Source organism: Pseudogymnoascus destructans, assembly GCF_001641265.1.
Source record: "Pseudogymnoascus destructans isolate 20631-21 unplaced genomic scaffold scaffold_6, whole genome shotgun sequence".
Lineage (NCBI taxonomy): Eukaryota > Fungi > Ascomycota > Leotiomycetes > Thelebolales > Thelebolaceae > Pseudogymnoascus > Pseudogymnoascus destructans.
In genome coordinates this window covers 137,820-158,651 of record NW_020167525.1, presented here as the reverse complement: position 1 = coordinate 158,651, position 20,832 = coordinate 137,820, and the positions used below count along the sequence as shown (strand labels likewise).

The 20,832-nt window shown below is 49.3% G+C and overlaps 2 protein-coding genes across 2 annotated transcripts; one reads left to right on the top strand and one right to left on the bottom strand.

Moving 5' to 3' along the window:
* Positions 1 to 1,977: 1,977 nt before the first annotated feature.
* On the bottom strand, positions 1,978 to 2,412 carry VC83_03248 (uncharacterized protein; the record flags this gene model as incomplete). The annotated part of the gene is made up of 3 exons (XM_024466896.1): positions 1,978 to 2,175; positions 2,217 to 2,304; positions 2,348 to 2,412. The coding sequence occupies 3 exons, from the start codon at positions 2,410 to 2,412 to the stop codon at positions 1,978 to 1,980; spliced, it is 351 nt and encodes a 116-aa protein (XP_024325650.1).
* A 2,683-nt stretch (positions 2,413 to 5,095) lies between these two features.
* VC83_03247 (uncharacterized protein) lies at positions 5,096 to 7,392 on the top strand (the record flags this gene model as incomplete). Its single annotated transcript, XM_024466895.1, has 4 exons — positions 5,096 to 5,953; positions 6,016 to 6,463; positions 6,513 to 6,866; positions 6,930 to 7,392. The coding sequence occupies exons 1-4, from the start codon at positions 5,596 to 5,598 to the stop codon at positions 7,390 to 7,392; spliced, it is 1,623 nt and encodes a 540-aa protein (XP_024325647.1). The 5' UTR covers positions 5,096 to 5,595.
* Positions 7,393 to 20,832: the final 13,440 nt, after the last annotated feature.

The window sequence follows — 20,832 nt, the reverse complement described above, 5'->3', positions numbered from 1 at the left end:
CCGCCGACTTCTGATAACTGTGAATAACTCAACAATGGTTCGCTGTAAAAGCCTGGGTGTTGCTGAGCGTGAAACTTTAATAGCCCAGGCAGTATTAGACGTCCAATCTAAGAAGTATAAGAGTGCATATCACGCTGAGAAAGTGCTGGGGCTGCCGAAGAGTTCAGTGACGCGACGCGTCAATGGAGGTTTGACACGCTCCCAAGCCCGCCAGAAACAGCAGAATTTATCAGGCGCGCAAGAACAGATACTTCTAAAGTGGATTAAAAACCTAACAATCAGCGGCTATTCTCCAGGGCATCGGTTGTTGAAGGAAATAGCTGAAGAACTCCGGTCGCACCGGTCACTCAATTTTGACGACGCGACGCCAAACTTACTTCTACCCCAACCACGATTTTCCCTCGGTCGCGACTGGGTACCACAATTCATACAACGACATCCCCATCTACAGGTCGCTATTGGGCGACGGATCGAAACTGTACGCATGGACGGTGCAACAAAACCAGTGCTTACGGCATGGTTTAACGCATACACCAAGGTGGTTCAAGAGTTTGGAATCACGCAAGAGAACACATATAACATGGATGAATCCGGATTTTCGATTGGGACAATGGAATCTACTCGAATTATACTTGATTCAACGCTTCGTACGAAGCATCAAGCGCATCCTGGCCGTCAGGAATGGGTTTCGATGGTCGAATGCATCTGCGCAGATGGAACCATCCTCCCACCCCTCGGGATCTTTAAGGGCAAGAACGTTCTCCAATCATGGATTCCGCCCGCAGTCATCGACCAGTGGTTCTTCTCTGCGAATACAAAAGGCTGGACAAGCAACCTTCATGGGTTGGAGTGGTTAAAACGCATCTTCGAGCCAACAACACGTACAAAAGCAGATGGTCAGCACCGGCTTCTTATATGTGATGGCCACGACTCACACATTAGCGGGAGTTTCATTGCGCATTGCATGCAGAACCATATTGTATTACTGATACTTCCCCCTCATACATCGCACTTACTACAACCACTGGATGTTGCGATATTCGGCCCGCTAAAAAAGCGTCTGACAGCAGCGCTGTCCCCACTCAACCAAGCGCAACTTGCGCGCATACAGAAGTATGAATGGATGGAGGCATACATCCAGGCACGGCTTGATGTATGCAACCATCAGAACATTGAGTCAGCATACCGTGGCGCTGGCTTGTTTCCTTTTAATCCCCAGCGAGCATTGCGTACGCTGCTCAATGCTGAACCATCAGTCGAGGCTGACCGACCAAAAACACCACATCAGTATGATATTTTTGACCGAGTCTTTATCAACAGCTCCCCCCCAGATGGGATGACCTTACGCTCTGCAAATGCGCTTCTTACAACTACGATTAATAGTGGTGGGGTGCTGTCAACACCAGTGCGGACGTACATCCAAAAACTCACAGTTGCGTCAGAGCAACTTCGAGCACGCAGCATTGTCCACCAACTCGATGCCAACAACCTGCGATCAGTTATAAAGCAACGTACGGTACGTACGAAGGGGAAAAGGGTTATTCTGAAGGGTCACTTTCATGTTTCTACGCAAGAGTTGTGTGATGCGGTGATGGAGGCGGAAAAGGCGACACATAACCCAAGTAAGAAAAAGCGCAAAACAAAGGATAAGAACGCCTCCTCAGACATTGAAATTGACGAGTATATTGAGGAAGAAGCAGGGAAACAATCTAAGAGTGATGGTGGATCATGTATTATCGTTGATTGTAGTTAAATTTACAGATTTGTTGTGTTCTCTTCAAATTTCCACCGCGTTACGCCATCCCCCGCGTTACGCCACGACTTACGTTAGTGTTTGTAGTATAATGTACGAAGTATATATCTAGCCCGTTGTGCCCGAGGTCGTGTGTGATTGGTTGGTGGTGAAACCTGTATCACGGGAGGTTCCGTAAAGTCCGGTCCTCGCCTTATAACTTGGTTATCATACTGAGACGAGAATTATGATTCTATAATTCGCAAAGGCCGATTTCGTTTATAATATATCGAGACGGATGTCAACGACGGTCTATAATTCGAACGGTGGAGGGGGTAGAAGGAGACCCATTGCGGCTTTCCTGTTGCTTCAATCCCTTCGAAGGTGACGGTGCTGTCGTTTCCGGAGATGCCCGTACGGATGACATTGTCGCTTGCAAGGTTCTGGAAATTAGTGTTCTTTTGGAGGGGGGTGGGAGACTTACTGCTTCCTGCTTGAAGGCTTTGCCGGTTGTCTTTGCGTTGATTCCGCGGTATTCTTTTCCTTTGATGGCCTTGTATTCTCCGGATTTGCTATGGCGGTTAGCAGGATCGTTTAAGGGGGTGGGAAGCTTACACGTCGAGATCATAGACGTCGTGCCAAACAATGTCGAGCGTCTTCTTTTTGTCGTTGATATCCATTGGCAGCCAGATGTATCGGCTTTCCCAGAGGGAGTTGGAGTCCCACTGTCCTGTTAGCTGGGGAATATGAGAGGTGGGGGAGTCTTACCTAATCGCCAAGATAGAGATACGTGGAGCTACTATAATCTCCTATGTTATAGACTAAGGCGGACACAAGAGATCCTAGCGGCTGAGATGTTCGCGAAATTTCAACCGAGGACGCTTGGTCTCTCTATTGCCCTTTGCGTTGTGTAAGCCGTGCTAGAAATACTGGCCTGATAGACACAAACTCATATTTGGCATTATATAAACATACCCCCTACGTTACAATCCAAACTCCCCCCTTCCCATTACCCCTGTTATCTTATATACCTTACCGCTTCCATCCCCCCACTGTTACGACGGAACAAGAAGGCTGGCCAACTACAGGACAGGAAGGAGGGAGGTCGCATGAGACCGGCCCTGGTACCTGGAGGGGCAGCGGGGAATAGTAGTTCCGAAAGTATCACGTGATGGACTCGCAGGATGATGAGAAGAGTCCTAAGAGTCCAGGACTCCGAGGACTCGAGTGAGTTCCCAGGAGTCCACTAGGCACGTGACGGACTCGCAGGATGATGAGAAGAATCCTAAGAGTCCAGGACTCCGAGGACTCGAGTGAGTTCCCAGGAGTCCACTAGGCACGTGATGGACTCGCAGGATGATGAGAAGAATCCTAAGAGTCCAGGACTCCGAGGACTCGAGTGAGTTCCCAGGAGTCCACTAGGCACGACGCCACTATATAAGTAGATAGTATTTCCTTAGATAGGAGCTTCGTGCTCAACTCAATACAGTATTTGTTATATACTAGTAACGTGTTACTTGAAGCCTTTGTGTCTGATCCCCTGCCTCCTCTGATAAGTAAACCTTTACGCAAGAGAACCTCTGTGTCTTCTATCGTTTAGAAGTCAGCGTTACACCCACCCCCCCCCATCACCCCACGCTCACCCCATCCCCCTAATGCTGCCCCGCCAACTCATGCTTTGCCCTCGAATCTAACTCAACTACATACCGACTATCCATCTCCGCCGGCACCATCCCTGCAGGATAAAACTTCCCATCCGCCCCAACCCCCCCAACCACCCTCCTCTTGTCCGCCCTGCACCGCCGAACCCCGAACACGAGCTATTTCCAGCCCCTAGGGATTAATTTCCCAGCCCTCCCAATGGGGACTTTATGAAGGATTCCGGTCGGCGAGGCTGAAGCCGAGGCTGAAGGGGATGGATGGTAGGGGTGGGGGGATCCTTCATCTGGACTGTATGAAGGATTCTGGTCGGCAAGGCTGTAGAGGAAGGGGATGGATGGGGGATCCTTCATCTGGACTGTGCAGGACGATGGGGATTGGGGGGGAATGTGATAGGTGGGTGTGGTAGGGCGATGGCCCATCTGTCCCGTGGCGCAGGGGGGGTTGGGTTGATTTGGAATTTTGGGGTTGTTTTGATAGTGGTATTTGATAGATGGCATCGCTAGTTAAATAGATATAGGTATAGTTAGTGAGTGTGGGAGAAGAATATTATGCTATTTTGTATAATGGCAGGGTAAGGATTACAAGCGCCTGTTCTTGTGTGCAAGCGATGCTTCATTCGCCGATAACCTACTCACTAGGTTCAGCTCCCAAGGTTATATCTTTACCCTATTTGGCGGCATCATCCATTACAGGGCTACGAAACAGAAAACCGTGACTACTTCTAGCACGGAAGCTGAGCTTCTAGCTCTACAACTCACTGCTGGCGAACTCATGTGGTGGATGCGGTTCTTCAAGGCCATACACTTCGAACTCGACGAACCATTCACTATTCTCTGCGACAACCAGCAGACACTTCGACTCCTCAACCGGGAGACCCCAAAACTGGTGACCAAACTACGCCATGTCGACGTGCACCAGTCATGGTTGCGTCAAGAAGTTCAGAAGGGAACGTTCAATGAATGGGTGCCGACTAGCCAAATGCCAGCTGATGGGTTCACCAAGGAGCTCCCACGCCAAAAGCATGAAGAATTCGTGCGACAGCTTGGACTAGTGGATCTACGCTGGAAAACTACGGTCAACTTGCACATGATAGAGTCATTGCCTACAGATCCATCACTCTCACAAATTGCTTCCAATACTGATGAATCTGGAAGGGCGTGTTGGACTCGAACAGCCAGGGCGTGGTTTCCCGATTAGGCGACACAACGCCGTCGCTCCTGCATCAGCTGCATCACTATATAGCTTCAGAAGAAGAACATCCTTACGATGCTCTTCAATCAATCAATCAATCCAATACGATTCAATGCATCGATGCCCCAACAGTGACCATCCTCGGTCAACAGATCTTCCCAACAGGTCTCCCAAGCTCGTATCGCGTCTGGTCAACTTTTTTGATAATTCCCATTCTTCACGTAAAATTGGTTCCAACTCTTCATTCATTCCATGTATTTCAACTTCTGCAGCGTCTCGTTCTTTTTTTGTCTCTGGGATCCAACAATGACATGGCCCTTTCTTGTCATAAGTAAAACATCACCAAAACATAAATTCTGAGTATCCTTTCCACCGTTCCCTAATGCAACTCCGTAAAAATGCCTCGTCTGCCTTTCTCCATATCCGATAACCTCCCCGTCTATGGTTTAGTACCACAGATGTCTCGTCTGACCATATTACATTTTTTCAATCCTCCGTACGGTACATTAACTCGATATGTTTCCTTGACACGCCCCGCATCGACTTATCGTGATTGACTGTATTCCTAGCCGAGACAGCGATCTACACCTGCCACATTCGCTGCCAATCGCAAATCACCCTGCGCAATCAGCAGCTATGGCTTTCTCGTACGCCTGAAGACACAGGGATTGAGAGTGCTACTCGTAGGTGGGTAGCCACAGGAAGGAAGGTAAGGTGGCTGGCAGGGTGGCAGGGTGGCAGGGCAGCAAGGGAATCTCCCTAGCCTCGGCGTGCAAGTATGCTTTTGGAAGGAGACATCTGTCTTACCGTGCCGATCTGGCGCCAGCACGAGGCTGCTGCTGTGGTCCTCTTTATAAATCGTCGTGTGCCCGTTCGTTTGTCGGGAGGGAGAGAGAGGTAAGCACCTAGGTCCAGCAAGCTCGTTGCGTCGAGCTGCTGTCCTGGTTTACTTCTGTCTCTTCTCCTCTTCGCCTCTCCTTCCTCCAATCCCCTCACGACCAACTGCAACAATGCAGCTCTCCGCCGCTCTCACCCTTGGCCTGCTGGCCCTCCTCACCCCGGCCTCTGCTACACGCCTACGACTCGTGCCTCCGGCTGTCCCGCTCCCGCCGGCTGCTACGGCGCGCATCTCGAATTCAACGGGCAATTTCGTCTTCACGCAGCTGCTCGACCATGATCTGCCCCACGGCGACACGTTCGGACAGCACGTGTGGTGGAACTCGGAGCATTGGGGTGGTCCAGGGTCGCCGATCATCCTCTTCACGCCCGGCGAGACGGCCGCGGACGAGTATGAGGGATACCTCACCAACGCGACCCTGACGGGGAAGTTTGCTCAGGAAGTTAATGGCGCTGTGGTGATGGTTGAGCGTGCGTCGCCAATTTCCCTTCTACCTTCAATTGAGCAGCTGTAGCTAACTCCCTTCCCACAGACCGCTACTGGGGTGAATCGTCTCCCTATGCAGACCTCACGGGCCACAACCTTAAGCAGCTCACTCTTCGCAACTCCATCGCAGATTTCGTCCGCATTGCTGCTACTGCGCAACTCCCATTTGATCCCTCGCACAAATCGGACGCTGCACACGCCCCATGGATCATGATGGGTGGTTCCTACGCCGGCTCGCTCTCCGCGTGGACCGAGTCTGTATCCCCAGGCACCTTCTGGGCGTACCATTCCAGCAGTGCGCCAGTCGAGGCCATCGATGACTACTGGCAGTACTTTGTGCCTGTCGAGAAGGCGATGCCGAGAAACTGCAGCTCGGATGTGTCGAAGGCCGTGGAGTACATCGATAAGGTGTTTGCGAAGGGTTCGCAGAAGGAGCAGGTAGCATTGAAGGAGAAGTTTGGATTGGGCAAGCTGAGGAATGATGATTTCTCTAGGTGAGTCCCCCGTAGGTTGGGAAAGCCAGCAAAGGCTAATCCAACCCAGTGTCCTGGAATACGGCCCATCGCAAGAACAGTCCAACACCTTCTACACACCCCAACCCCTAACCATCTTCTGCGACTACGTCGAGGGCACCCATTCCAACAGCACCGGCGCGTCCACCAACGGCGTAGCTGGCGTTGGCGTCGCTAAGGCGCTCGAGGGCTACGCGCAGTGGGTGAAGCAGGTTTACCTCCCTGAGTCGTGCCAGGTTTACGGCTACGAGGATCCGGCGTCCATTGAGTGCTACGACACGTATAACCCGGACAACAAGCTGTTCACTGATCACACCGTCGGAAATGCAATTGATCGCCAGTGGCAGTGGATGTTGTGCAATGAGCCGTTTGGCTGGTGGCAAGGGTACGTTTTCTCCCCTACCACTCCATACATAGACTACAATCCATAAACTAACACCCCCCGAAGCGGTGCCCCCAAGAACCACAAAACCATCGTCTCCCGCAACATCAACACCGCCTACTGGCAGCGCCAATGCGAGCTCTTCTTCCCCCCCTCCCAAGGCTCCCCCAACTCCGCCTTCGGCCGCACCGTCGACGTCCCCAACCACTACACCTCCGGCTGGACCCCCCGCAAGTCCAAGCGCCTCCTCTACGTCAACGGCGAGCTGGACCCCTGGCGCACCGCTGGCGTGTCGTCTGAGTTCCGCCCTGGCGGGCCGCTGACGAGCACCGAGGAGATTCCGGTGATAATTATTCCGGGGGGGTTCCATTGCAGTGATTTGATTTTGAAGAATTATATTGATCCGGGGGTGAAGAAGGTGGTGGATAAGGAGATTGAGATTCTGAAGGGGTGGGTGGGGGAGTGGTATGAGGGGAAGCCGGGGAGGGGGGCGAAGAGGGGGGTTGAGGGGTGGGAGGGGCGGGTGTGAGGAGGTTGGAGGAGGATAGGTTGGGGTTAATATAATTTCTGACATCTGACGGCGGAGGTTGGCATGACTAGCTATGGGCTTGGCTTTGCTTGGCTTTTTTGGAGGGTATATCGCATATCGCATAGCGTCTATCACATAGCGTGTATTCATCGCAATGGCATATCAGACTGTCTACCTCTACCCCAATAGTCTGGTCGACAGCGAAGAGGTGTTCTCTTGAGGGGTTCTGTAGAAATTCGGACAACTTTGAACTGCCCTAGCAATATCTGCGCGCGTTATGACGCTAGAGTAGTTGATGGAGCCCACCTTCTGTTGATACTCATATATCTCATTCTTCGAGGCTTGTAGAGAGTTAGTCATGAGTGGAGTGGTTGGTAGTGGTGTTTTGGGCTTCGTCTGGTGCGGTTTGACGTTGTATTTTGCTACTATCTTAGAAATGTAGGCATCCTGAAGAAGCCAGACCTTTTTTGATGCTCTGTCCCGAATCACTCTAATACCAAGAAAGTGGTCGATCTCTCCAAGCTTTCTGAACTCATATCTCTTTAAAAGCTTAGCTTCAAAGACCCTCATTTTAGGAAGGTTAGCTGTACTACAAAAGAGAATGACATCGTCCACATAGAAAAGGAGAGTGAGCCAGCCATTCGTGAATAAACAGTTCACTCCCAGGACAGGCGAAAGGCCCAGATCTGCCAGAGTAGCTGTGAACTCCCTATACCAAAGAAGTGGCGAGACCTTAAGACCGTACAATGCCATGAGCAGCCAAACTGCACACCCAAAGTTTTCGAAGCCGTCTGGGCATCTGCAGAGGATAGGTGGGTCAAGTGTTGAGTTGGCGAAGGCGTTAACAGCGTCATATTGCCATACTTCAAGGTCAAAGTAGGCGGCAATGGCCATCATAAACCTAAAGGTTTGTGCAGCCAGTGTTGCTGCATACGTCTCATCCGTGGTTTCCTGTAGATCTCAGCGTGCGCAGAGTCTGGCCTTGTGCTTGATCAAGAAGCCATCAGGATCGAATTTGTATGTGAAAACCCACATAAGCGGTAGTGGTTTTTGTTCTGAGTAGCCTGAGTCGACGTACTCAAAGACTCTCTTGCGAAGGTCATCATGTTCTTTCTGCGCGGCGACCCTGAATTCTTCAGCGTGTGGATGGGCCAGCATCTCCCTCCAATTCCTTGGTGTTGTAGGAAGGTTATCCCTATGAATCTTTAGCTTGGGCATCGCCCTTCCAGCTGAGAACGCAGCGTAGAATGGTTGGAAGCTGACAATAGCCTTAGTAGGGGGCTGACTGTGCGTTGCATAGGCTGACCGTCGCGTTCTCCCGCCAGGAATGATGTTGGCTTCACTGAAATCAGAGCCATTGCGTGATGGTTGTCCTCCTTCAAGGTGATAGCTGGTTGGTACGACGAGATCTTCAGAATCTCCGTTATTAGATGCATGTAGCTGGGGCTGAACATGAATCTCTGGCAGTGGTGAGAGTGACGCTGCTAACTGGGGAGATAGCATTGACTGCGGAGATGGAGTCAATTGCGGAGACAGCAATTGGTCTTGGTTTTGGGGCTTGGAATAAGCTGGTTTTGACTTAACAGGCTTCCGTGAAGCTATAGCTCCCTGCCAGTCAACAATTATGGTATCTTCATCCTCTGGTTCTTTTTGTGATGCTGCTAGCGGATCTAGCACTTCAACGAGGTCCTCAACTGTCTCAGATTCATGGAGTTGACTCCAATCAATGTCAGCTGGGTTATACAAGGTTTCCTCATCAAAAATCACATCCCGTGTGCGTATCACACGTTCGATGCTTGGAATCCAGATTCGGAAGATGTTGGTTGAGTCGTAGCCAACAAGATAGCCAATGTGAGCTCGGGGCTGGAGTTTGTCCTTTTTTGGCACACCATGGCGCATAGCGTATGCCCTACACCCGTATCGTCGTAGGTGTCCAATTCGAGGCTTCTCCTTTCTCATGACCCCCATGGGTGTTTGCCAATTGAGCTGCTTGTGTGGTGTACGGTTGAGAATGTAGCCAGCGGCTTTGTGTACCTCTGGCCATAGGAAGTCTGGAAGACCGGCTGCAACCACCATTGTTTGTGCTTTCGTAATGATCGTACGGCCGCTGCGTTCGCTACCACCATTTTGAGCTGCGGTGTCTGGTGCTGTGCGCTCTGGGGTGATACCCTCTTCTTCGCATGCTTGATCGAAGCTTTCCTGGAGAGCTGATTCGCCATCTAGTCGTATGAAGACTACTCTGCCTTGCCATCGCTGTTTTATGAGACGTATTGCAGCCTTGATGATTCGGAGAGCGTCAGACTTCTTTTGGATGGTGTACACTAGGTTGACAAGTGTTGTTTTGCATCTGTTGTGTAGAGTGTACTCATGCCGGTTGTATCCAACCTGATTAAAAATTATATCGCATTCTACACGGAACCATGCTTCTTCAGAGTATTCCTCAACATCTGTACGTCGTGACACTTGCTTGGTCATCTTGGAAACAGCACAAGTGCTGCAGTCTATCGTCGATGGGCATGGCTCTGAGAAGTCGACTTCACAACCCATTGTTGCGTTCTGTAGATGGTCGATAACTTCACGGCCCGCATGTGCAAGGACATCATGCCAGTGAGCTGCAGTCTTCGTGCTCTGGGTTTGGGCAGTGCTCCTCTTGCTGGCGAATACAGTCGAGGGCAGCTGTATGTTGTGTTTGAGCATCCAATGGCCGTGAGAAGGCTGTAAAGTAACAAGCGTTTTTCCATTGCTGTGTAGTCGGTCAAGCTGGGAATCGAAATGCACGTTCTTCTTCTTCAACTGGCTCAGTGATATGCAGTTTGTTAGAAACCCTGGTACGTACGCTACGTTCCCAACATCCTGGCGCTCTCTCCCTGTTGGAGTCATGATTTCGATCCAGCTATTGCTGAAAGCTTCAATCTGATACTGATCTTTACCAGCGTATAGGATGTCGTCAGGCCCTGCGGATCTTGTCTTGACGAAGCGTTCTTTTCTTCAGTGATTTATCACATGGTCGGTGCAAGCAGAGTCGAGCAGTGTGCAGTCTTGTAGGAAGTCATCTGTTGAGCCAGTGAAGGAGCTTCTTATAGCCGTTGCCCATGACCCTTTCTTTTGTGGCTCTACAGCGTCGCTGGAATTGAGGTTGGATTTCGTCTTCTCTTCTTGCTCCTTTCTCCAGTTTGCAAGCTGCTTGTCGACCTGCTGCTTTACTTTGAATTTTCGAAGAGCATTTGCCACTTTGGCGGCTGTCTTCTCATTCTTTTGCCACCCTGGAGTTTGGATAGCATCATTGAGATATGGGCAATCGACGTATTGATGCTTGACACCACAAACGCAAGGCAATTGTGATGTCTGCCCTTGGTTTGGCGACGGTGATCAATCTGCGGTGATTTCGATATCGTTCAGCAAGACGTACAATGTTGGTAATTTTGAATCCATGCTCAGCATCTGTTCGAAAGCTATGCCTTGAGCAGTAGACCATGATTCGTCAACTGTATAGATTACTTGTAAGAAGTCATACAATGGGCGGTCGCCGCTCACTTCAGGCAAGCCAGCATCGCTGCATTCAGTGTAGGTGTCTTCCCACTTCTTGATCCAGGCATCACTGATTACCTCGTTCTTCCCTATCCTTTTCAACTGGGCATAGTTGTTCGACAGTTCAAGTTCGCGGGCTCGGTCGGATGGGGAAAGTCGAGCTTTCAATGCTGTGATAGTTTGCCATACGCTGTTGGCATCTTTGTAGAAAGAAACGTTGTTGTTATGAACGGTTGAGTTGATATATGCCTGGTATTTCTGTAGACATTGATGTATTTGTACGGCTTCCTTCTGGTCTTCCTTCCACATCATCATATCAATTTTGAAGATCTCCAGCTGTGTTGCGGGCACTTGGGCCCATGTTGTAGCCTCTAGGGCATAGTCGGATGGCTTTGGCTGAGAAGGAATCGCCCGTATGGCTGGTTCTTCATCGAGTTTTGGATCTATGTATTGCCATACGTCGGTAGGCAAGCTCTTGGCATACAGCTTGACGTTCTGCAGCCATTTGAACCAGTCTTTGGAGTGCAGAATCACGATCTGCTTGGATTGGGCCTGTTCGGCCATTTGTACGGTTGTGCAGCAGGTTCCAGATTGGACCGTATCGCTGGCTTTGATGGGCGGCAGGCAGCGATATGCCCTTGGTTTGTCCAGTAAGGGCTTATGGTGCCTTCTGGAACTGGTTGGTTTGTAGAGGACTGGCTGCCCTTCTACGAGGTTGATTCGTTCTTCGATTCGGTCTGAACAGGAGGTGAATCACCGAGTGAATCATATGCGGATGCTATGCCGGGCTCATAACTGTTGACCGAGGATGGTCACTGTTGGGGTATCAATGCATTGAATCGTATTGGATTGATTGATTGATTGAAGAGCATCGTAAGGATGTTCTTCTTCTGAAGCTATATAGTGATGCAGCTGATGCAGGAGCGACGGCGTTGTGTCGCCTAATCGGGAAACCACGCCCTGGCTGTTCGAGTCCAACAAGATCTCCCTCAGTCACAAATCCAAGCCTGGGTCGAGAAATTCACATGACTGTTATTTGCCTTATGTAATCCACCCTTCTAGTGTCCCTTGAACACTCTGATTTACCAATTGAAGCTTTAGATGCCTTTCATAGCGTTCAAATGAACGTAGAAACGCCGTTGTTTCTGTCATCACTATGCTACTATTCCCAGATTCTATGAACTCAATTAAGGTTTGAACAGCCTCTAAGGCAGTCTGTGGTGTAAGCACAGGCGGCTGCATAAGTAGCTCATTCTCTTCCTCAACATCTTAAGGTTTAGAATTTGGGATATATTGTGAAATTACCTCCTCTAACTCTTCCTCTGCCTCTTGTATGTCCTCCTCTACTGGATTTAGAAAGTTCGAGATATCCATTGCATCATAAATAAGGCCAGCTTGTTGTACTTGTTGATAAAGGTGATCTATATTTGGAAGTGGGTGGATTGGAAGCTAAATTGGCTGCTGTAGAATTGTGCTTTTCCAGAAACAGTTATAAATAGTCGTATTTCAAAGGTCGTGATTCCATGCTCGAATAAGCCATCGAAGCGCAAAGTGGAGGTTCATTGTTTGTAAAGGATCTTGATTATGTTCATATACTTCTAACATATATTTGAGCCATTGCCGATGATAATGAGCTTTTAATGATGCTATGACACCTTGATCTAAAGCTTGAAATCGACTTGTTACATTTAGAGGAAGCTAAATAATCTGAATATTTGATGGCAGAGGTGTTGAATCAACAGCTTTAATATGAGCAGTGAAGTTATCCATTGTAAGTAGAATAGATCGAGTATATCTAACATGCTAATTGTTATGATTGTAAGGACACAGGGCACCCAGCTCACAGTAATAGCATATGAGAGTGCGAGTCGGAGGCTAAACGGATGCTATCCTATAGGTCTACTACGAAGGATACAAAAAAGATGAAGGGGGAACCCCGTTGAGTCTGTTTCCTTAACTCCCGAAACGGGCCCGACTCGGTTATCCCAACCCTAGCCCTGAACCTTCCACCGCAACAGGTCTGCATCGGCCCTGAACCCTATACACTTACCGTCCCCCACTATAGTGTAACTCGCTATATGATCCTCTACTGGTTCGAAACCCCACCGAGTCGGATTCCATGCTTGTAGTGACCGTAACAGTTCTGAGACAGGTTCTTCGAGTATCTAGGTACGGAGGCATCCTTACACTACCCCCTGTCGTAAGAGAGTGCTTTGTCCGCAAAGCACGCCGCCCGCCTATGGTCCGGAACCCATCCGGGTAGCGTCAGTGACTTGGGCGTTCTTTGTCGTAGGGTTTGCGCGCGTGGCCGCATTAGTGACAACCGCATTGGTCTGATGTGCCGGGAGATGGAAAAAAATAATCCTGGAGCAGTACTACCGTATCAGCTCCGTCTGGTATGCGACTACTTTTTGTTTTCTTTGTTCAATCTCTAGCTTAGTGGTGATGGTCCGAATGAGCACCGGGAGGTATCCGCTACAGGTACGCGTCGAAAGTTCCCCATCGCGCAAGGAGGGTAGCTGCGCTAACCCGATTCGGGTGTCATTGTTGTAAGCCAAATCTGAGTTCAGAGCTTCGCCCACTTTCTCGTTTTTTATTGCTTCACAACAACAACGCCCACAAACCGACCTCCGAGACCAGTAAGTGGCCACTCCCCGTCCGTTTCTTGATCATCTACTAACTGATTGTATAGGATATCCACAATCTGAATGAACGAGTAGGTGATGGGAGCGCGTTGGCGCGCTGGTGATAACTTGGGCTTGGCTAACGGAATCGCAGATTCCATTCAAATCCAAAGAATCGAAGATGCCGGTTCCGACCCCCTCCGGGGCCCTTACGGTTGCCTTCCGTGTGCTCTGTTTGCGCTGCCTTCGGGCCAAAGCCCGTGGGATCCAGTCCCACGACTGCGTCTGGTCCTCGACCAGTTCGAAGTGTGGGTACTGCACCGCGCAGCACTCACCTTGCGTCCCGGTAGGTTTTCTTCTGGGGTTCGGTGTTTGGTTTGGTTGGCCGTTGCTGACTTTGGTGGAAGCTGCCCTGGTTCCTCGGGGAAGAGTTTGCGGCCCTCCTGGCCGCCGAAGAGGCCACCCCCCTCATCCCCACCGAAGTCGTCGCCGCCGCCACCGAGGCCAATCGGGTGGCCCTCCTGGCTGCCCAGAGCGTGCCAAAGTTCCGCTCCGAGGCGGAGCGTGACCTCTACGAGGAGGCACGCGCCACTCGGGCTGCCCTCGAGTTGGGGCTGGCCGTGAGTATCCCCCCTTCCCCTTGTGACTCGGTATGGTTTTGATGCTGACTCTGGGCAGCAAATTCGGTCGTCGCTGCGCCGTCTTCGGACGGAACAGGAGAGCGTTCCTGCTCTCTTGGGGGAGTTGGTGGCTGCTGTGGGCAAACTGCCCACCGCTGCCGCTCCCGCGGTCGCTCCGACTCGGGGTGATGGAAGGAGGGAGGGGGAGGATGGGGAAGTTGGGGCGGCCTACGGGGCCTAGGTGGGGGAAGACCTTGTGTCGGAGGGGACTCGGGCCTGGCCCTTCGCGTGGGGTCACTTCGACCCTTCGTCTCTCATGGTGGTAGCCGCTTGTTGCGACGCCGGTGAGACGTTTGGGAAGGGTGGCTCCCGCAAGGGTTACGGTGGTGAGTGCGCCCTGGCTCGGAGGGTATATTTAGTTTAGAGTCGCAGACAGCAACGACTCTGTTTCTTCCGCTTTGTCTTTCCCTCCGTGATCGTAGTTTTGTTCCTTTCCCGTCTCCCCTGCCGTAACACCTCCTAGTAGTTCGTGAGGTGGACCTGGTAAGTCTGGGTATTCCGTATGAAACTCCCTGAGTTTCTGGGGAGAGTTCATGAAGTTTGACGCTGGGTACCACTCCGGGTCCGGATCGTATCCGACCCAACTAACCCGGTATTGTAGTTGCTTCCGGTGGACCCTTACGGCGAGGATCTTTTTCACTTCCCATTCCTCTACGCCATCTATCACTTCGCTGCTAGGCTCAGGCGGATCCTGACCAGGTAGGGGATTGTTCGGATCCTTCATAAGTACGTCTGGTGAGAACACATCGTGTATTTGAGAACCGCTAGGTAGTTCCAATCGAAATGCGTGCCCAATCCGTTCCACCACCGTATATGGTCCGACCCATTGTTGGCCCAGCTTGCGGCTAGGACGAGAGTTTTTCAAATTTTTGGTCGATAGGTACACTCTATCTCCTACGTCCCAGTCGATGGCCCTTCGGCGTCGATTCGCGTGCTTAGACATTTCCTCTTGTGCCTTTGCCATGTTTTCCTTTGCGTGGACCCATGCAGTATGCATTTGGTCTGCCACCGCCTTGGCTTCCTCTCGGTTTAGGGTCTCCCGGGGGTTGGTGCTTTTCAGAGTGTTCCAATCCCAACTCGTACGCGGATCGGTTCCGTACTTGAGTCAGTAGGGGGTCATGCCATGGATGCGTGGGGGAGTGTCATTTGCACGCGGTCCATTATGGGGATGAGCTCGCTCCAGTTATCCTGATAATGGGATATGAAAGGCCTCAGCCTCTGATCGATGTATCGGTTCATGATTTCCGTCTGCCCGTCGGTCTGCTTATGATAGGCAGTCGACAGCTTAACCTTAACACTGATAATTCGACAGAACTCCTGCCAAAAGGATGATACAAATTGGGGTCCGCGGTCGCTTACAATCACTCCAGAGTGTGTCTGAATCGGTATATCCATTTGATAAACAGGTCTCTTCGGCTCAGAATATCAGCCTTCTGATTATTTTTGCCTGCGGTGTACGTGATGCAGAAATTGAAGTCGGAGAGTAGTGTCATACTGACATTCGTTGCACTCAGTTTGCTATCAAACTCAAGAGCAAACTTGGAAATCTCCTCCTCAAACCTACAAGTCACTATACATATTTTGGCTTATCACACCAACAACAAGAGCAATACTACTCAACGATTGCTACAACCATCTATGATTCATTACACGTCATCGCTCCTTAGTTACTGGGCCGATATTACCACATAGCATATCTCTACAACCCTCTATGATTCATTACATGACATCACTCATACTACCACATGACATATCTCTACCAACTAGAGGCCTAGGAGCATGAACGATAGCTCTAAAAGCTCCTACGAACCTCTATGATTCATTACATGTCATCGCTCTTTAGTTACCCACAAGATTGGTTAAGTTATGACATAATTTGTCTATGACATAATTTGTCTATGACATAATTTGTCTATGACATAATTTGTCTATGACATAATTTGTCTATAGGGGTACTCTGACCTTGGACCTCCTTTTACTTCCTATAGGCTACGAACCTAAGAGATGGTTCTATGGGATTCTCTTACATCGACTACAGTTACCAAGCCTGGTTAGTCATGGAAAGTCTTGGAAAATGAGAGAACTACACTCCTTTAGCATAAATAGGATTGCCCTTTCCTTAAGAAAGGGCAAGCAGACAATACAGTAAATCGACTATCACATACTTCCACGTCTTTTCCAAGCTTCCAAGCATTCATCTTGTTACTCCTTGTTTCTGAAAAGTCAATGAGGTGTTAACCTCTGACTTACCCCTGAGTTCCCAGACTCAACATTTGTTGCAACTTGTCTGAACCACTTCACTACATCACACACCTGATTGCTGCGTTGTGGAATAGTCTAAGCTATGACCCTTTGGCTCTGTTTTCTAAGACAGTGTGTTGTCTTAGTAAATTCATCCCTTCCTTGGGTGGCTAGATTCTCACATCTGGTGCACCCACCATTACAAGTAGCTTATCCACCGAACCTGTTTCGCTGTGAGAATCCTGGTACACACGAAATTTTGCAACGAACGGTGATCAGTGTAGACGTCAACTCGGTGGCGTACCGAAGCCAACTCGGGCCTCCATATTCCAAAGGCTTTCACAATTGCGAATAGTTCCTTGTCATGGATCTCCCAGTTGATCTCATGTCTGGATAGGACGTGACTGTAGAAGCTTACTGGGTACCATCGCTTGTCAGGGTGTTCTTGAGACAGGACACCAGCTACCACTCCATCAGAGGAGTCAGTCTCCAGCTTCGTAGGCAATTCAGGGTTGAAGTGGTGAAGTGCCTGTACCGCTAAAAGTTGTTGTCGCAAACTCGAACGCATCCTCACATTCGTCTGTCCACCGGAACGGCTCCGAGGGACTAGTGATAGTTGTGAGGGGCTTTGCTATTTTGCCGAAATCTGGAATGAATTGCCGGTAGAAGCCACAAAACCCTAGGTAGGACTTCACACCTGTAACGGTAGTCGGTCGGATCCAGTTGCGAAGGGGCTCGATCTTATCAGGGTCCGCTTCGACACCAGAAGTAGTAAGGATATATCCTAAGTACTTCGTCCGGGTAACATTGAATTCGCATTTCTTTATATCGGCTTGAAGTCCGGCTTCCTGCAGATGCTGTAGGACCTTATGCACATGGTCTACGTGTTCCGTAGGGTCCTCGGAATAGATTAGGATGTCGTCTAAGTATGCAGTACAGAAGTCGTCCAAATATTGCATTAGGACATTGTTCATATACCGCTGATAGGTTGCGGGACCGTTCATCAGGCCAAACGGCAACACTTTGCATTTGTAGGTTCCATAGCGAGTCCGAAAGGTAGTGTACTCTTCTGAGTCGGGGTGCATCTGTATGCGATGGAAGGCTTGTCTGATATCTAGCTTCGTGAAGATTTTTGCTTTCGACACCCATCCTAATAGTTCGTCGATACGCGGAATGGGGTAGGGATCGTTCCAGGTGAGACCATTTAACTTCTGGTAATCGATGCAAAATCTTAATTTGCCATCTGCTTTCTTTACGAATAGGATAGGGGATGCGAAGGGGCTGTTGCTGTTGATGATGAAGCCTTTCTCTAGGTTCTCTAACAGGTATTGCTTGATCGCCTTAAGCTCTTCGGTGCCCTGTCGATATAACGGGGAGAAAGCGTTTGGTAAAGGGGCTTCGAGCTGTATCTTGTGGTCGTATATGCGGTGGTGGGGAATTCGATCCGATTCCAACTTCGAAAAGACATCGGTGTATTTCCGGTTCGTATGCGGAAGCTTCTGCTGGATGAGGCGGAGCATTTCTTCCTCCTCTACCAACTCCTTTTCATGACTGATCTGATCGATTTCGTAGATGCTAGTCTGAAAAAACTCGGAGTCGTTTCGCATCATCTCATGGTGTAAAGCATTTGCACTGATTTCGCATATATGGATGGGCATAAACCTATGTACTAGGGTTTTCTGCGGTGGGGGAGAAACCTCCTGGTTTTGTAGTGGGTTCGATGGCGTATCAGTGATCTCTTTGTAGTCGGAATTTATCACTTTCATTTCCATCGAACGTCCACCTGCGTGGCGTCTGTCTTCGCGGTGGATTGCAGAATCCCGGCGATTCGCATCCGACTGGTATGCAGGATGTTTAATGGACATTTCGCGTGAGTGGTAGGGCAAGGTGATCTCCTTGCTCCAGCTAGGAGTCGGTACTCCTTTGGCCATACTAACCGGCTCTTTGCAGAGTCGAGTAGTATCTGGAAGCGGCTGAAAAGCTTCTTCCCAATTATCACATCTTGTGCTCCGAGGTCCAGGAGTACAAAGGGGCAATTATATATCCGGCGTCCTTCGACTGTTAAGTGTAACCGAATATACTCCGATACGTGGCCTTGGATTTTGCACTGAAATCCACGTATGGGTACAGAGTAGGGTAGTTTCCGTATGGGGCTCTGAAGCGCTTTTGACAGTCGTATTGCGAAAGGCTTGTTAATGACGAGGTAGCCATTTACTCCTGTGTCTGCTAGGGACTTCGTTTGCACCCCGAGTCCATTCATACTCAGGGTTGTGTCGACTAAGAACTGGGTGCCTCCCAGGAGTTCTCGTAAGTCTAGTCCTCGCAGGTCACATTTGCGTAGACCTAGGAAGGAGCCTTCTCCTAGGCCTCATCGTTTTCCTCGAGGGACACATCCGATTGAAGTTCCACGGCTTCTTCCCATTGTTCTTCTGTCGGGGTCGTTACGGTCAATTTCCTTGATAGTAGCGTTAAGGGGGCATTTGTCCTGGAAATGGCTGGGCTTGCACACTTGAAACAGTTCCCTGAGGGCGCAGGGACTTTGGTTCTCACACGTTCCGGTATGGCTGGCTTGGGGAGGAACGCGGTTCGGGTGAACAGAGCGGGTGTGGCTCGAGTTGGCTTCGACGCCGATGCCTTTGCCGTATCTGTAATGGTGGGTGCACCAGATATGAGAATCTAGCCACCCAAGGAAGGGATGAATTTACTAAGACAACACACTGTCTTAGGAAACAGAGCCAAAGGGTTGTAGCTTAGACTATTCCACAATGCAGCAATCAGGTGTATGATGTGGTGAAGTGGTTTAGACAAGTTGCAACAAATGTTGAGTCTGAGAACTCAGGGGTAAGTCAGAGGTTAGCACCTCACTGACTTTTCAAAAACAGAGAATAACAAGATCAATGCTTGGAAGCTTGGAAAAGACGTAGAAGTATGTGCTAGTCGATTTACTGTATTGCCTGCTTGCCCTTTCTTAAGGAAAGGGCAATCCTATTTATGCCAAAGGAGTGTAGTTCTCTTATTTTCCATGACTTTCCATGACTAACCAGGCTTGGTAAATGTATTAGAAATCAAGTGCGACCCACAACTAGCTTGCTAATCATGTAGTGAACGTAAGAGAATCCCATAGAACCATCTCTTGGGTTCCTAGCCTATAGGAAGTGAAAAGGAGGTCCAAGGTCAGAGTACCTATAGACAAATTATGTCATAACTTAACCAATCTTGTGGGTAACTAAGGAGCGATGACGTGTAATGAATCATAGAGGGTTGTAGAAGCTTCTAGAGCTATCGTTCATGTTCCTAGGCCTCTAGTTGGTAGAGATATGCCATGTGGTAGTATTGGCCCACCCCCTTAAGGAGGAGATTTTCTTAATAACTTGTTCAATGAGTGTCCAAATGATATGCCGTGATGTATGTAGCATAAACAGATGTAGTAGAAGAGTTTGCAGCAATCGTTGAGTAGTATTGCTTCTGTTGTTGGTGTGATAAGCCAAGATATGTATGGTGACTTGTAGGTTTGAGGAGGAGATTTCTAAGTTTGCTCTTGAGTTTGATAGCAAACTGAGTGCAACGAATGTCAGTATGACATGATCCCCCTTTTAAGGACGTTTGTTGGCTGTCTGCTTGCCCTTTAGCCAGTTGGCTTTCTTAGAAAGAAATTCTAGAATGAGCTTAGATGCATTTTTTAGATTTCTCTTAGGCTCCCAAGTGTTGTCACTTGTAGGATAGCCTTTCCACTTAACGAGGAAGTAGTCCTGACCTCTAAGTGTCTTTTTGTCAAGGATAGACTCTACTTCATATTCTGGTTGATCCAAGATCAGAACAGGAGGTGGAGGAGACTGAAGTGGTCTTAAGGAACTTTCTTGTGCCTTAGACAAGAGAGATGCATGGAAGACATTATGGATAGTCCAAGTAGGTGGTAATGCAAGCTCGAAAGCATTCTTGCCAATAGTCCTTGTGATCTTAAAAGGTCCAAGTCTTTTAGTATCAAGTTTGTCTGAAGGTCTAGTAGTTGTGATATGTCTTCTAGACAAAAAGACTTGATCACCAACTTTGAATTGTGGTGCAACCACCCCCCTGTTAAAGGCCTGAGCCTGCTCGTCTTGTGCACGCTGTATTTGAACCTTGAGATAGTCCTGGAGGCCCTTAAGGTAGATGATTCTTTCAGTAGCAGAAGGGTTTTTGAAATTTTCAGGACAATTCAGTTCTGCCACTTCAAACCTAGGGTGATAACCATAGTTTGCATAGAAAGGTGTCTCTTTTGTGGTGTTAGAGACTGTGTTGTTGTAAGCAAATTCTGCAAGATGGAGAAGATCTGCCCAGTTGTCTTGAGCATAGTTTGTATAAATTCTTAGATATTGTTCAAGTACAGA